An 18,220-nucleotide genomic window follows, 5' to 3' on the forward strand; every position below is an offset into this window, starting at 1 on the left:
TTTTCACATTTTTCCACCTTACAACCACGAACTTAAAAGTTTTTTACTGAGATTTTATGTGATAGACCAACACAGAGTAGCACATAATTGTGAAGTGAAACGAAAACGATAAATGGTCTTCAAAATTTTAAATAAATAAAAATCTGAAAAATGTGGTGTGCATTAGTATTCAGCCCCCTGTACTCTGATACCTCTAAATACAATCCAGTGCAATCAATTGCCCTCAGAAGTCATCTAATTAGTTAATAGAGTCCTACTGTGTGTAATTTACTCTCAGCATAAATACACTTGTTCTGTGAAGGTCTCAGTGGTTTGTTAGAGAACACTGAAGAACAAACAGCATCATGAAGACCAAAGAACTCACCAGACAGGTCAGGGATAAAGTTCTGGAGAAGTTTAAAGCAGGGTTAGGTTATAAAAAAATATCCCAAGCTCTGAACATCTCAAGAAGCACTGTTCAATCCATCATTCAAAAATGGAAAAAGTATGGCATAACTGCAAACCTACCAAGACATGGCCGTCCACCCAAACCGACAGAGCGAGCAAGGAGAGCACTGGTCAGAGAAGCAGCCAAGAGGCCCATGATCACTCTGGAGGAGCTGCAGAAATCCACAGCTCAGGTGGGAGAATCTGTGCACAGGACAACTATAAGTCGTACGGTACACTCCACAAATCTGGCCTTTTTGGAAGAGTGGCAAGAAGAAAGCCATTGTTGAAAGACAGGCATAAGAAGCCATGTAGGGGACACAGCAAACATGTGGAAGAAGGTGCTTTGGTCAGATGAGACCAAAGTTGAACTTTTTGGCCTAAATGCAAAGCGCTACGTGTGGCGGAAAACTAACACTGCTCATCACCCTGCACACACCATCCCCACTGTGAAACATGGTGGTGGCAGCATCATGCTATGGGGATGCTTTTCTTCAGCAGGGACAGGGAAGCTGGTCAGAGTTGATGGGAAGATGGATGGAGCTAAATACAGGGCAATCCTGGAAGAAAACCTGTTGGAGGCTGCAAAAGACTTGAGACTGGGAAGGAGATTCACCTTCCAGCAAGACAATGACCCTAAACATACAGCCAGAGCTACAACGGAATGGTTTAGATCAAAGAATATTCATGTGTTAGAATGGCCCAGTCAAAGTCCAGACCTAAATCCCATTGAGCATCTGGGGCAAGACTTGAAAATTGCTGTTCACAGACGCTCTCCATCCAATCTGGCTGAGCTTGAGCTGTTTTGCAAAGAAGAATGGGCGAAAATTTCAGTGTCTAGATGTGCAAAGCTGGTAGAGACATACCACAAAAGACTTGCAGCTGTAATTGCAGTAAAAGGTGGCTCTACAAAGTATTGACGCAGGGGGGCTGAATACTAATGCACATCACGTTTTTCAGATTTTTATTTGTTTAAAATTTTGAAGACCATTTATCATTTTCGTTTCACTTCACAATTATGTGCTACTCTGTGTTGGTCTATCACATAAAATCTCAATAAAAAACTTTTAAGTTCGTGGTTGTAAGGTGGAAAAATGTGAAAAAGTTCAAGGGGTATGAATACTTTTTCAAGGCACTGTAGATATAGATTTTTATTTGATGACTTCTACATTATCGAGTCAGTACAAAAACATTTTAGAGTTCCAAATGTTCATTTTCCAGCACAAAATTAAATGTTACAGGGAAAAATAAAGTTTGTATCTGAGCAGCATATTCCATAATAGAGCACTTTTCAGATTAAAAAAGAAAACGTAATGGAGGCTGCTGGGTTTTGGGGCAAAATGAAGAAGCGAGTGTGACAGTCAAAGTGTCCAGAAGAACTGTGGCTGGTTCTGGAAGATGCTCAGTAAAACCTACAGCTCATTTCCGCATAAAACTGCACTCATCGTACTTGAGACTGCTATTTTTTTTTTTTAAGCAAAGGGTCGTCTCACACCAAATACTGACTTGGTTTCATTTATCATATCTCCTCCGTCAGTTCTCAACGGAATTCCGTTTTGCTTGTTTTGTTTGAAAGAACTCATCATTCGGCACAAAACGTGGTCGTTGTTTTGTCAAATTTTTTGCTAACGAGTTAGTAATTAGGCCAAATTAACAAATTTTCCAGGCCTCTGACTAGGATTGTATCTCCTCTCTGATTTCTCATCCGATTTCAGTTCTGATTGATGTTTTGGGTCGATCTTCCCTCGAGGAACAAAACTTGGTCGTTTGTTTGTTGATTTTCCTGTTGTAAACAATTTGTTTACAACTTTGTTTATTTTCACTTAAATCATGTCTCCTCCCTCCTTCGGTTCTCAATGGATTTCAGTTCTGATTGTTTTATTTGAAAGAACCCGACCTTCTGCACAAAACTTGTTCGGTGTATTGTCAATGTTTTGCTAACAAATTAGTCATTAGGTCAACTTAACACATTTTCTTCTGACTAGAATTGTATCTCCTCTCTCATTTATCATGCAAATTCAGTTCTGATCGATGTTTTGGGTCGATCTTGCCTCGGGGAACAAAATTCAGTCCTTTGTTGTTTTTCCTGTTGTGAACAATTTGTCGTGGAGGTTGGCCCTCTCTCACATCGTCACGTTTCAGTTCTGGTTGATGTTATGGTCGTCATGGTTGTTTTGATAGCAGGCCAGATGAGCTACTACGTCCTTGACGTTCTGGTTAAAATACAATTATTATTAAAAGCTAGACGGCCTTTCGAGTTCATAAAATCAGTGAAATATAGGCTACATCCACACGACAACGGCAACGAGATGTTATTTAAAAATATATCGCGTCCAAATGGGCAACGATCAGTAAAATATCAGGTCCATATGGCAACGCAACGCTTGCTGAAAACGATGCAATACACATGCCACACCTCTAGGGGCGCTGTAATTCGGTCCCTTCGGAGACACCGGAACAATAGAAGAAGTAAGGACGCATGCGCATAAACTATTATGCGCGAGACTTCATATTAGCCACAAAGTCAGGAAAATCTGTTCAGAAAATTACATTATAATGACCAAATACAATGAAAAGTATTTTTCCAGTCTCACCTGTGAAAGGTAATCCCATGTGATCTCGTTTGGACGGCAAACCTGTTGGTACAGTTAAACGCAGCTAATCTTTATTCTCCGCTTTGACCTATCCAATATGGCGGTGAGGATGACGTATGATTCTACACAGAAGGCCGCGTCTTTAATGGTCCGGAATAAATTGAATGCTACACGTTGATGGATTAATTTGTTGTTTCTCACCTGTGAAAGGTAATCCCATGTGATCTCGTTTGGACGGTAAACCTGTTGGTACAGTTAAACGCAGCACATGAATCTTTATTCTCCGCTTTGACCTATCCAATATGGCGGCGAGGATGACGTATGAGTCTACGCGGAAGGCGGCGTCTTTAATGGTCCGGAATAAATTGAATGCTACACATTGGTGGATTAATTTGTTGTTCTACGCCCTTTTTGAGGAATGTATTGTCGGACTTAAACCAACATCTGAAGAGGTGAGATCGCTCCTTTTTTTTCCCCTATTTTTGCTGGCGGGATTGACTCTGCCCTAAGGGCAGAGTCTCTCTCTCTCTCTCTCTCTCTCTCTCTCACTTTGCACCATTACACAATAAATATTCACAGTGAAAATATTTTGTAAGCACGTTTCATGAACCAAGTTATAGGATTTGTTGACAACTCGCATCGAGTTCGTTACACTTCTACCCGGCGTGAAGCACTCACAGTCATGTGGTTGTGACGTCATCGTAAACAAATCCGTTCTACTCATCCAGACGACTTCACAATGGCAACGTTGCCAGATCTTTCCATTCTGGAACCCGTTCTCAAAAAGATTGCGTTTTGGGCACCCAAAACGCCGGTGCCATGTGGATGCCAGGCCTAAACGATAAGCAATTGTATCGGAGTCACCTGAATCCATTGCTGTGTGGACAGGGCCTTAGTTCCCTCTGCAATGTAGTCATTGTGATACAGATTTATTTCTGTAATATCTCACAAAATATCAGGCCGTTCTGTGGCTGGGAAGTTATTTAATTTGAGGGGATTAAAGCAAATAATGTGCATGAAATCGCTCGCTTTGTGCAGTCAAGCAGACAGAGGAAGTCCGTGTGTGTGTGTTGTGCATGCACAGGTTTACCTTTGACCGTGCACTGACAGTTCCATCATTCTGTCACTAAACGAACAGCTGATCACGCCGAGGTGCTCACTGAGCGCCGATATTTATTAGTTTGGTCCTGCGTTTCCTTTCCTTCGTTTATAACATAACGTCTTTTCTTCTCGCTTTCTTTCCGTTACTGTAGTCGGTCTTTCACGCTTCATTCGCACACTCACGTCCTCCATTTTCCTCTCCTGTTTCAAATTTGTATCCCACAAATCGTGCCTTGCGCAAACAGGGAAAGCCTACCACGTCATGCATGACGTAGGATCTTGTATTGGGTCATGGTGAAGCAGGAAAAAATAGCAGAGAATTTAGGGCCATGTGGAGATAAATTCATTAATTGTTCTATTTTTTTTTTTTAAACTAATAAAATTGGAATTCTGTGATTTGAATTCAGTAGCTTTCAGTCCACTAAAGAAAAATGATTGGGTGTCGGGGAGCAAATCTTTCATGACGTACACTTGAAAAATCTGGAAGGCAGTAAAGCTTTAAGCCACACATTTATGTGATGTATGACTGCTGAAGTTGGTGGAAACTCCTGGAAAAGAGAAGGCAGGATGTGAAGTGCTGATTTGTATATTATGAGAGGGACAGCCGCCAGGTTTCAGTCCAGCCAGCTCCAGATGCAGATGTGATTTCCGTCTTATCAGGATCCAGATCAGATACAAGACGTGTGAAGCAGCCGTGTGTGAAGCAGCTGGAGGAGTTTCACCTCACCGTGTGTTCTGTTTTCTTTAGAATATCAAATGCCACGCGAACGTTAACTATCTGAACATCGGCCAGAAGGACCGCTTCCACCAGAAAGCTAAAGCTGAGACGCTCAGCGACTATCTTTTGGTGAGTGTAACGTGTGTGTGTGTGTGTGTGTGTGTGTGTGTGTGTGTGTGTGTGTGTGTGTGTGTAATAGACAGTATGATGCATTTCTGTCTTTTTTCTATCAAATAGTAAATATTAAAATATATATCAATTATTTGGTTACAAACTGTCTGTCTCTTGGTTTGTCTGTCTCACTCTCATTCTTTCTGTCTTTCTGTCTGACATTCTCCCTGTTTTTCTCTCTCTCTCGTTCTCTGTCTGTCTGTCTTTCTTGGTCTCGCTGTCGTTCTTTCTGTCTTTTTGTTCCATGTTTTTTCTCTGTCTTGCTGCCACTCCCTTTTTTCTGTGTCTGTCTGTCTCTCACATGGTTTCTTTGTCTCTTTCTGGCTCATGTTTTCTCTCTCTCTTTTTTTTTCTTCTCATCTCTGTCTCTTTATTACTGGTCATTTTTCTTCTCCTTCTCGCTCTCTGTCTCTCTCGCTGTCATTCTCTTTGTCTCTGGTTCTCTCTCTCTCTTCCATTCTCTCTGTCTCTGTGTCTCTCGTTCTCTGTTGGTCTGTATCTCTCATGGTCTCACATTCTCACTCGTTCTCCTTGTCTCTGCCTCGCTGTCATTGTCTCTGGTATATTTTCTCTCTCTCATCCTTGTTCTCTCTTTCCCTTTTTCTTTCTCTCTCACTCACACACAGAGCTGTAACGAGAAGGCGAACCCCTGCACGTCGTTCAGCTGTAATATTCCTCCTGCCAGATTCAACCAGATCAACGTCACCTTCAGAATCTGGAAGCAAACGTTCATCTACGTAAGACTCCTTTCATCACGGAGCCCAGTCACGGATTACTGAGACATTTATCAACATTCGAGAATGCATTTCATTCACATAAAACACTGTATATCTATCTATTCATATACAGAGTGGAGGGCAAAACTCAGGGAGTCGCTCCACGAATCATTCAGTAGCATAAAACTGAAAACGAATTCTGTTAAAATAAAAATAAAAAAATACATTAACATACAGTTGCACTCAGACATGAAATGTTATCTCTGAAAATAGCTCAAATAAAATCAAGCAGATGTGAATTACGTCTCTACCGGTCCTATGTTTAAAGTGCCATTCCACCATTGGATGTATTCTTTGGCATAAAATACAATATATTTTATGACAACATGACTAGACAGAGAAATCTTTTAGCTTCAAAATGATATATCAAACATAATTTTTTGACAACGACAAGTATATTAATTTTGCGACCAAAGTCACCTACCCTTTTAATTTCCGCGCGGTAGTGAAACGTGATGTCATCGGCAGGTTCCCCTTCTTGTGTACCACGTCACGTGTGACGTGGCACAGATTATCAGCAATGGCGGATAGAACGCGATTGTCAGCTTCGGAAAAGAAGCGAAGGAAAATAGCAAGTGATGCCCAAAGGAGACGGTCGATGGTGAATATCGGCACAGCAATCGACAAGTGGAAATCGCGTTCTATCCGCCATTGCTGATAATCTGTGCCACGTCACACGTGACGTGGTACACAAGAAGGGGAACCTGCCGATGACATCACGTTTCACTACCGCACGGAAATTAAAAGGGTAGGTGACTTTGGTCGCAAAATTAATATACTTGTCGTTGTCAAAAAATTATGTTTGATATATCATTTTGAAGCTAAAAGATTTCTCTGTCTAGTCATGTTGTCATAAAATATATTGTATTTTATGCCAAAAAAATACATCCAATGGTGGAATGGCACTTTAAATAGGATAGATTTAGAGGTAATATTTAACACAACAGTAAAGACTCAAGTATTTACTCGATATTCATGTCTATTTTAATTGTCATGCTTTTTTTTTCTGCATTTTTACAGGGCGAGTTTTCCAGCCTCTTCTTAACGGTTCATGCTAAATTAGAGAGTAAGGACAAGGCTTTGTTCCAGTTAAGCAATAACGACGAAAGCAGAGAGGTGAGCTCAAGATGTGACTGCTCAGTGAGTGTGCGCTTTGCTGCTTTGTGATTTAGTACAACTCACTCCGATTCCAGAAATGTTGGGACGATGTGTACAACATAAATAAAAACAGAATGCAATGATTTGCAAATCCTTTTTGACCTATATTCAATTAAATACAATACAAAGACAAGATATTTAATGTTCAAACCAGCGTTGTACTCAAGTCACTAAACCTCGAGTCCGGGTCCAGTCTCGAGTCCCCAGTGTTTCATTAAAGAAAATTGAGTCGAGTCCGAGAACAAGACTCCACTCGCACCATTTGACGGTGGCTGTTGCTGCCTTTATGTGAAAGCGTCTCTGCTACTGTGTCGGACTAACGTTCCTGCTCGACTGCCCCATTTTAGTTAACAGGCTACAGATAAAAAGCTTGTTCATTGCTCAGCAAGCCCCGCCCACTATCAACAGGGCAAATAACATGAGAGAGGGTTAACACTAGCTAGTTCATCGCTCAGCAAGCAAACCCCGCTATCAACAGAGCAATGAACATAGCGTGTCACTTCCTTCTCTGGGTGGAGTCTCGCCAAATGGCGATTGAAGTTCGAGGTCGTCCCCGTCATCTCCTCGATAGTTCTTCTACATATGGAACACATAGCAGTGCATTTTTTCCCACTGCACGAGAAGTCTGTATAAGCAAAGCGGACAATCCTAGGAGCTTCTCTCCAGGCATTTTAGCGCCATTACAGGTGAATGTGCATTCTCTTGCACGAAATTAGTATAAAAATTAATGTAGATGTAAATATCTTATTCCAAATTATTATGGCATGTTACAAAACTGAAGAAAAAATCAGAGTCCTCGTCTCCAATTTACGAGTCCGAATGCAGTTAATGCACGAGTCCGAGTCCAAGTCATCAGTGCTTAAGTACAAGTCAAGTCACAAGTCCTTAAAATTAGGGCACGAGTCAGACTCAAGTACTACAAGCCTGGCTATGACATGGTTCAAACTGATAAACTTTATTGTTTTTTGTAGCTATAGAATCATTCTGAATTTGATGCCTGCAGCACATTCCAAAAAAGTTGGGACAAGGGAAAGTACCTTCATTTCCTTTTAACAACACTCAGTAATTGTTTAGGAACTGAGGACACTAAATGTTGACATTTTGAACATGGAATTCTTTACTATTCTTGCTTGATATACAACTTAAGTTGCTCAACAATCCAGGGTCTCTGTTGTTGTATTTTGTGCTTCATTATGCGCCATACATTTTCAATGGGAGCGAGGAAGGCAGGCCAGTTTAGCACCTGCACTCTTTTACATACTACGAAGCCATACTGTTGCAGAACGTGAAAAAACAATAAAGCGTATAATTTTGAACATTAAGTATCTTGTCTTTGTATTGTATTCAATTGACCAATCATTGCATTTATGTCTTTTTATTTACACTGTACACGTCGTCCCAACTTTTTTGCAATCAGAGTTCTAAAAGACGACGCAGCATGGGTGTTCACACTTACTTACTGTAACGTCTGCTTTTTAATTTGAAACATGTTGATATCTCACCCAGTTGAAAAGCGTGTCGTGAACAATGCAATATTTATCGTAAGTTGCACTGTTGCAGGTGCGGGTGCAGATCTCAAAAGAGTCTCGAAGTGGAATTCCTCTGTGGATCATCATTCTCAGTATCCTCATAGGACTACTAATACTGGCACTGGTTATATTTTGTCTTTGGAAGGTACGTGGATTCTGGTTGAGTTGAGAAGTGGATGACTAGACGAAAGATGTTTATATCAAAGGAAAAGACTGAACGATTGGTTGGCTAATGCACACTTGGCGAATGCATCTTTGTGTTTCTGTTTTATAAGTGAATAAACGTCCTCGCACAGAGACTTTTTTTTTTTTTGCTACTTTAGAGACATGAAAAAGTGAACCTGCCTGTCAGCCCCAGTACAGAAGGCGTGGCCTCTGTGCCTGTCAGTCACTCAGGAAGATGTAGCTTATTAAGACTAGCACTACTCTATGATAAAATTGATCTGTTTTGTATTACATTCTCAGAACATTCTTTTGTCTTCTCATAACCTGCTGAGTGGACGGGTAACAGGACTCTTTAAACAGTACCAATTATGGCCCTTTTCCACTACCCTTTTTCAGCTCACTTCAGCTCGCTTCAGCTCACTTCAGCCCGACACGGCTCGCATTTCGACTACCTTAGAGCAGCACGACTCAGCTCGCTTCAGCCCTGCTTAGCACCCAAAACTCGCACGGTTTTGGAGTGGGGCTGAAGCGAGCCAAACCGAGCCGAGTGGGGCTAGGGGCGTGAGGAGACACTCCCCTGTGCACTGATTGGTAAGGAGGAGTGTCCTCACATGCCCACACACGCCCCGCGAGCACGCTGGGATCTATAAACACTGTAAACCCGGAAGAAGAAGAATTACGAATTACGAGAATTTCTGAAGCCTTATGCACCTCGCCTCATCTATACGCTCTTGCCAGTATCTGTTGGCGTTGTCGGTGACAACAAGCCACAGCACCAAGACCAGCAACACTAACGACTCCATGTTTATTGTTTACTATCCGGGTCGTGGGACTACCGCTTAAAAGATCACTGATGTCACTGTTTGCGCCGCCTAACGACATCACGTGACGTCCACCCACTTTCGCTAACTCCACCCAATGTGTCCACCCACTTCCAGCCAGCACGGTTCAGCACGGTTGTAGTCGAAATGCAACTCCAACAGCCCCGCTCAGCTCGACTCAGCCCAACTCAGCACCGCACGGCTCAGCCCAACTCAAACTCAGCCGCGTTGGTAGTGGAAAAGCGGCGTTAGAGTGCATTTCCTAGCTGCGTGAAGTAATGTACAAAAAAAAAATCAGCCAATTATCACTCTTCTGTCCTTGTGTCCAGCTTGTCTTACCTCTGTTGTAAGGACATATGCAAGGAACACATCTTATTTCTTTCCATTCCTATTCCTCCTGCATTATTGATGAAAATTAATTAGTAATGATTAACAATTATACGTGGTGCTGATATGCTATATGGCCAAAAGTATGTGGACACATAACCATCATACCCATATGTGGTTCTTCCCCAAACTCTTGCCACAAAGTTGGAAGCACACAGTTGTCTAGAATGCCTTTACATGCTGTAGGGTTACACTTTCCTTCACTTGAACTCAGAAGCCCAAACATGTTCCAGCATTACACGACAATGCTCCCGTGCACAAAGCAACCTCCATGAAGAAATGGTTTGCCAAGATTGATGAGCGTGGAAGAACTCAAGTGTCCTGTACAGAGCCCTGACCCCAACCTTTGGCATGAACTTGAACGTTTACTTCGTACCAGGCATTCGTGCCCAACCTCTTGTTCTCTTGTTGCTGAATGGACACAAATCCTCAAAATCTAGTGGAAAGTCTTCCCAGAAAAGTGGATGCTGTTATAGCAGCAGCAGGGAAACAACTCCATACTAAAGCCTCCATGGTTTTGGAATGAAATGGTCAATGGTCAGGTGTTCACATACTTTTGGCCAGATCATGTATCGAGTACTTGTAGTTTAGTTATCACATGTATTCTCTTATGTGTTATAATGATCCATCTTCTTTCTTTTCTAGTTTGGCTTTTTTAAGAGAAAATCAGTGGAAGACATGAAGGAGGATATGAGAGACAGTTAAAGGCTCCAGTCTTCAGATCTGCAGCCTTCAAAAGCCCTCAGGTCAAATTCATGCTCACAGACCCACAGAGACGCTACGCATTGCAGTTTAACAGAATGGACCAGAAGCGTCACCAAACATCCATCTGATGATCCGGAAGATGTCTAGATTGTTTGGATTTGTAGAATTTCTCAGCCTTGAAGGTCAGCAGTTGGACTTTGGGTTGACGTCTTATTCATGTGCCATGCTTTGTTTGTTTCAAAACCCAGCACAGGAGCTCTGCATTTTAATATTGGAATAAGCTAGTATGAGTTATCACTCCAAATACACCTCCCACTCCCCATATAAACACCCAATGAGCCAATCGACATATGGATTCTCATTGGAATGAGAATCGTGTAGGTGTTATAAACTGTACGAAATTAATTAACAGGTGCCCTCTGGAAGCCCCACCCCCTCTCCGTTAGGGTGGTCCCCAAATTTTTTTTTTAGGATTTTGTTACGACCAACTTACCTTAAATAACTAAAGTTATTGTGCGAAATTTGGTTAAGATTGAACAATGTTTAGAGGTGCCACAAAGCCATTAAAGTTTTCACTCAAGACCCAATATAAAATAATGTGGCTTATTAACTGTTTCATATTAATACAAACAATACAGTAATATAACTTCCTGTGTTCAAAGTAACAATAGCTATTACTTGTCTGTGATTTTCTAAACCCTTCGGTATTATGGTATCTTGTGGAGATAAAAGAACACACTAAGGACTTCCCGAGCAGAAGGAAGCTTTCTCCGAGACAGTTCCTTGGAAGTGGGACCAATTAACCAAACATAATTGTCCTTTCTGGTTTTGTGCTTTGCACCACCGGTACTACTCGTATTACTGTTGCTAGCCATCTGAAAAACATAGAAAGAAAAACATTCACAACTTCATCAGCATATTACGATCAGTGCTCATTGTTTAAGAACCCCTTAGTGCATGAAAGTTAACCTTCTATCAGTCTATAAACTCTTCCTGCCTCTTCTTTTACATAGAAGTGGCATATTCCCTCTAGAACTGTGACTTTTTGGGGGTTTGAGATCTTCTCTGCAACAGTCTACGCACCAACTAATGTTAATGGCTTAACCCGATTTGCAACCTCGTGTGGCACCTCTAAATATTAACCAATTTTTCTGAAACTTTGCTTGTTGCCTTCTTTTAGCCTATGTAAAAAAATGGTAGGGTGGTCGGAATGTTTTGGTAAAAAAAAAATTTTCCCATACATTTCGGGACCACCCTACTCTCCGTGTCTTATGCACGCTCGCCATCTGTCACGGTAAATGGAGAATGTTTGGAGTTCATGAATCTGAAATAAAATCTCTAGATCTCGATATAGTAAATGAGCTAGATTTATTTAAGATGCCACCCAAAAATTTTGGCCAAAAGCCAAAAAAAGGCTGAAATTTTTCATCAGAAAACGATTTAAGAAGCCTTCAACAAAGTGCTAAATATATAACAAATATAGCAATTCTACAAATAAGCATCACTAGGCGGGTTTCCGTGAACCCGTTTAATGAAATTTGCAACCGAAATTGAAATTGCGAGCTAAAAAAACGTGAATTTAGAAAAAAATAAAATCCCTCTCAAATATTGCAAAAATGTTTATACGCTCACATGAGGTGTTTTTTCTGACGATTCGACCAAGCAATATTTCACAAAATTGAAAGTGAAACATTTTTCACATCAAAATCACTGCTCCAACACTTGTCAGGTCTTGGAAATCCATCGCCATGTTTAAATGGATTGACGATCACATGGGAAGAAAACCCAGGTTTAATTGAATAGCATAACTCCATGGAAACAAAGAACATTCGCAATTGTGTTTTGTCGCCTTTTTTTTTTTTTAAATCGCTTCTGTTTTGCGCAAAACTGCAATGGAAACCACGTAAAGACGTTAAAATAGCACACTTAAGCCCAGTGCAGTTGAGACTGGAGTGTGTGTGTGTGTGTGTGTGTGTGTGTATCCAGATATAGCACGAATTACATCTTGAAGCAACTCTTGTTTCCTGATAGTTTCATTTATACATCGATAAACTTGGCTGGATGCTAAAATGAGCTGATTTCATTGACGTGTAGCGTACAATCATTAGGGGTGTTCACACGGCACATATTTGCATCGATGCTGCACCGATGTATTTTGTTGCGATATATCTTACACCGGTGTAAATTTTGTAGAGCGTTCACACGTCACAAACCTGCTTACTAGAGAGAAGCGTGTTAGCACCGTTGCAGCCCCACTTGCGTTCACACGGCAGTTTTTGTGACCGTGCTATACGATAGTAATAATGTGGAAATGAAATATGCGCATGCGTGAAAATGTACTTCCTTTTCCCGGTTGTCATGACATCACCAAGCGCCGGGAAAACAACGTGGATGAAGACACCAGTGTTGCCAGATACTGCTGACGTTTTCCAGCCCAAAATATGTTCAAATCCGCCAAAATGCACTTAAAACCACCCAATCTGGCAACACTGGAAGACACGCAGTTCTGTTGTTGTTGATATTCGCCATTTTGGAAGCGCAAAATACCAGGATACAAATTATGCAATGCCCGTATGTAATCAACTCTCCTCACGCGTAGCGAGTCTACCCCGTAGCGTTCAGACGTCCCATTTTATATCGGTGCTGCCCCGCAAACTAGCATTTACTCCGGAGTAAATTTCTTAAACCACCTCCCGAGCAGGGTTAGATTTGCACCGGTTTAAGCAGCTTTCAGGGGCGACACCGGTATAACTTTGTACCGTGTGAACGCTCTACCGGGGCAGCCCCGGTGCTACACCGGAGTAAAAGTTGCCGTGTGAACACCCCTATTGACTAGACGAGACCTTCAAGACTTGCAACGCAAAAGTAATACTTAAATATCGTAACAAAATACAGCTACTCAAGTCCTGTCCATGTATCAGATTTATCTTAGAATAGGAAGAAATAATTCTTTTTGTGTCTGCAGCTTAAAGTGACACAGGTGTATGCGCTGGTTCAGGAATCATTGAATCCACTCCACTCCCCTTTCTGAGTTGTTTGAGCCGATACCCATCCCCATAGCTGGTACACATCATCTTGTTTCAATACATTTTATTTCCGATTGTGGGGCGTCCTAACCACGTGTTAGTCTGTTTACAAACCGTGTTCGGAAAAGTCACGTGAGGTCATGTGCGGGTCAAAGGTCACGACTGTGCAGACGCAGCAAACATGACGGATCGCCCAGATCGAATTGAACGAAGACTCCTAAATCGAGACAAAACATTTTAAGCAAGTATCTGACATTGTTAGAGGCAAAACGTGCCAGAAAAGAGAGGGAAAAAACACGGCAGATGAGCCGAGTAAATATTGCTGGGTCTCGAGCGCTCGCTTCTGTGTCGGAGGCCGCTGGATCCGTCATGTTTGTTGCGACCTTGGTCGTTATAATATTATCATGAGGATAAACTTCGGCTGTTTCCGTACCCAAGTGTAAACATTAGCGTGCGGTGTTTTTCCAGCTCATTCTCCTTCACAGGCATGAGGCAGCGGGCAATACAGCATGTGATTCAAGTACCTAGGGGTTATTTTTGCTCCACAGGGTACTATTCATCTTTTTAATACATCGACCTGTGTCACTTTAAAGTAGAACTGAAGTCATTTTTAAACTTGCTTTATTTCTTAATTAACGTGTTATTCAGTTACGTTTTCGGTTTTAGTAACCTTATATCGTGACTCGTATTGGCAACTAATTGCAATTAAATATGATACTTATCGGCCTGTTCGGTTTTTAGCCGTGTTGAATTTAGTTCGTTCGGTCCACGGCAGGCGTCGCTTGTCCGCGCGATCTTCACGAGACTTGTGCGAGACTTCGAAACGTGAAGTGTCAGCGCCGCCATTTTGAAAACTGTTTTCCAAACGAAGTATTGCACAAAAACGAGTTTAAATGACGATTACTGCCTACTTTTTTCAAACTTTCCTGATTGCTATCAAAACAAACGAAACTTCCGGCTTGATTACATCAGCATTCAAAAGAGGGCGCGCACGTCTTTTGACAACGTTGGCAGACATCGGTCACTTTGATTTCCGCTGTACGTTTTACTTCCGTCCTACGACGTCTCGCACAGGTCTCAGCGACTCTCGTTTACGGCCATCGCTTTGACATATGGACTGATGTATTGCAGAGCGTATTTCAAACACTCATAACTTGCTATAGCAGTGACACAATAGCGATCAAACATGCATTCTGATATTTAATCAAATGAGGTGAAAAAATAGAATTTAGATAATGAAAAATTTGCCTTCGGTTCTCCTTTAACTAAAACCAACTAGTGGCAGCTTTTTTTACCCCAAAACCATGGTGGTTGTTGAAAAACCCTCGTGTAAACATGAACTCCAAATGCTACCATAGACAAGTTATTTGAGATCAGACTTCATCGTAATGAGATTATTCCTGTTCAGGATGTACCGTAGCAGGTCTGCGAAGCTCAACCAACTTGACTTAACGTGAATATCAGCGAAATGGAAATCCAAATCCAAACCAAAGCAGCTAAACATCTAAACCTGAAGAATACATCACTTCAAAGCTTCATCAGTGCTCTGTGGCCATGCTGTGTGATTGATCCACTCTTATCTTTCCACCAGTGAACTATAAAGAATGGAAAATCCCACCAAATCTGAAGATCCTATAATATCCTGTCTATCACATTTCACGCCAAAGCTTCTTTAATGCCTTTCATGCATACCCTGATGTCCCGATCACACCAATGGAGGCCTTTACATGAATTACGAAATGTTTTTTTTTTGTTAAAAAATAATTTGAGTTCAGTATATAGTCTACTGTAGCTAGTTTTTTCTTTAATGCTAATTGACTGTTAGCACATTCCTCTTCTTTTATGCAGCATTTGACACTGATATTCATCACATTCTTCAAGTTTTTCCTCACCGAAGTGCTGAGGGATCTTCCTGATTGTACTGTAAATGTATATAAGAGTAAAATTGTATATAGAACGATGTTTGCAATAATACCTGTAAAATAATGACTATCACAATGATCAATAACCCCTTGTTCCTAGTAATAGAAGACACGCTTCACTGCAAAGTCCTTCAGAGGTTCGGAGTAGTTCGAATTCAAGTTAGTTTTTAGTAGCAACTAAAAATGTGTACATTTCTTCAAAGTGAAAACTTTTAAAAACTGCAGGTCTGTCCCTATAGGTTTTTTTTTTACTTTTTTATTAGCGCTTTCTTTTTATTAAGTTGGATTCTGCTGATGAGTTTGTTCATGAAACAACCGGCTATTAACAACTTATATGAAGTGTCCGTGTTTTCTAGTTGTTTATATCTATATACAGTACTGTCCAAAAGTCTTAGGCACATGTTGTAAAGACATACTGTTGACCAAAAATGGCTTAAATATAATGAAATGATATTATATTTAATATAATTCAATGTGGGCGGCACGGTGGTGTAGTGGTTAGCGCTGTCGCCTCACAGCAAGAAAGTCCGGGTTCGAGCCCCGTGGCCGGTGAGGGCCTTTCTGTGCGGAGTTTGCATGTTCTCCCCGTGTCCGCGTGGGTTTCCTCCGGGTGCTCCGGTTTCCCCCACAGTCCAAAGACATGCAGGTTAGGTTAACTGGTGACTCTAAATTGAGCGTAGGTGTGAATGTGAGTGTGAATGGTTGTCTGTGTCTATGTGTCAGCCCTGTGATGACCTGGCGACTTGTCCAGGGTGTACCCCGCCTTTCGCCCGTAGTCAGCTGGGATGGGCTCCAGCTTGCCTGCGACACTGTAGAAGGATAAAGCAGCTACAGATAATGAGATGAGATGAGATAATTCAACGTTTAAAAAATACTATAGCCATAATAAGTGAAACAAAGTCAATATACGGTGTGAGACGACCCTTTGCTTTTTAAAAAAAAATAGGTTTTACTGAGCATCTTCCAGAACCAGCCACAGTTCTTCTGGACACTTTGATTGTCACACTCGCGTCTTCATTTTGCCCCAAAACCCAGCAGCCTTCATTATGTTTTCTTTTTTCATCTGAAAAGTCATCTCTTATGGAATACGCTGCTCAGATACAAACTTTTTATTTCCTGTAACATTTAATTTTGTGCTGGAAAATGAACGAATGTTTGGAAGTCTAACATGTTTTTGTACTGACTCGATAATGTAGAAGTCTCATCTCATCTCATTATCTCTAGCCGCTTTATCCTGTTTTACAGGGTCGCAGGCAAGCTGGAGCCTATCCCAGCTGACTACGGGCGAAAGGCGGGGTACACCCTGGACAAGTCGCCAGGTCATCACAGGGCTGACACATAGACACAGACAACCATTCACACTCACATTCACACCTACGGTCAATTTAGAGTCACCAGTTAACCTAACCTGCATGTCTTTGGACTGTGGGGGAAACCGGAGCACCCGGAGGAAACCCACGCGGACACGGGGAGAACATGCAAACTCCGCACAGAAAGGCCCTCGCCGGCCACGGGGCTCGAACCCGGACCTTCTTGCTGTGAGGCGACAGTGCTAACCACTACACCACCGTGCCAATGTAGAAGTCATAAAATAGAAATCTATAACAAAGTTTGTATGAAAAAAAACCAGGGGGTCTAAGACTTTTGAAAGTACTGTATGTATTTATTTAACAGTTATTCCACAAAATCAAGTCGTATGTGAGCTGATAGCCGATGAGGCGCGTAGCACCGAGTCATCTATAATCCATGTACGACGAGATTGAGTGGAATAACTGTTTTATTCTATCCACATTCACTGGATTTTGAAAGAAAAAAAACTGAGCATTTTTATTTTTATTTTTTGCAAATTCAATAAATAAAAACTTTATTCAAAATGTCCGACAAAATCATTTCCGCTTAGAATGTAAACAAACCGGCGAAATGACAGGAGCAATTTGTGGAAAATGCGATAATACTAATTCTTGAAAAACAAATATGGGGTTAGTCAAAATTATGTTAACACTTAAATAATAGAAACCATTTATTCACAAAACATACATCATACTGTATGCGCAAGATGATTTACAGGACGGTCTTAACCTGTTCGTCATCGTGTTCAACACGCAAAAACCAGTGAGCAACAGTACCATTTAAAGCCCGGACACACATTTTGCGGGGAATAGATGATACCACAGGCATTATTCTGTCCTTGAGGTCATTGATATCACGAACTTTCCTGCTATACACGCACTCCTTCACCATACTCCATAATCCAGAAATCACAGGGCATCAAATCAGGGGAGTGTGGAGGCCATGGGAATGGTCCACCGTGACCTATCCATCGACCTGGAAATGTGTGGTCGAGATAAGCATGAACGGTACAGCCAAAATGCGGCGGTGTGCCATCCTGTTGGAAATACCCCGCCAATCGGATCTGTACTGGAAGTTCATCATAGGCGTACTGCTGCACCATCTGTAAGTAGACGTCTGACGTCACTGTTGGGGTGTCAAAAAAGTAGGGCCCAGTTACGCCAGCAGCAGTCACGGGCGGCGCACCACACATTCAGGAGAAAAATAATCCATTAGTGTTCACATAATTTTGACTAACCCTGTAAAGACACGTTCTTACCATCAAAGACTTTCATTCCATATTTTGTTGCTTTTTTGGGGTTTTGTTTTCGAGTAGAGTTCTTATTTCATCCTCGGTTGATTCATACGGAAGCCGAGAGAGGCCCTTCATAT

The 18,220-nt window shown here is 41.6% G+C and overlaps 1 protein-coding gene across 2 annotated transcripts in view; it reads left to right on the top strand.

Moving 5' to 3' along the window:
* itga1 (integrin, alpha 1) overlaps window positions 1-16,005 on the top strand; it is a 173,375-nt gene extending 157,370 nt beyond the window's left edge. For both annotated transcript variants that reach the window (XM_060908884.1, XM_060908883.1), the window contains 5 exons: window positions 4,870-4,968; window positions 5,637-5,747; window positions 6,807-6,902; window positions 8,505-8,618; window positions 10,492-16,005. In XM_060908884.1, the coding sequence (XP_060764867.1) occupies window positions 4,870-4,968; window positions 5,637-5,747; window positions 6,807-6,902; window positions 8,505-8,618; window positions 10,492-10,551 (480 nt within the window). In that variant the 3' untranslated portion in view covers window positions 10,552-16,005. The remainder of the gene's footprint in view (window positions 1-4,869; window positions 4,969-5,636; window positions 5,748-6,806; window positions 6,903-8,504; window positions 8,619-10,491) is intronic.
* Window positions 16,006-18,220: the final 2,215 nt, after the last annotated feature.

Source organism: Neoarius graeffei, chromosome 25 (genome assembly GCF_027579695.1).
Source record: "Neoarius graeffei isolate fNeoGra1 chromosome 25, fNeoGra1.pri, whole genome shotgun sequence".
In the NCBI taxonomy this organism is placed as follows: Eukaryota; Metazoa; Chordata; class Actinopteri; order Siluriformes; family Ariidae; genus Neoarius; species Neoarius graeffei.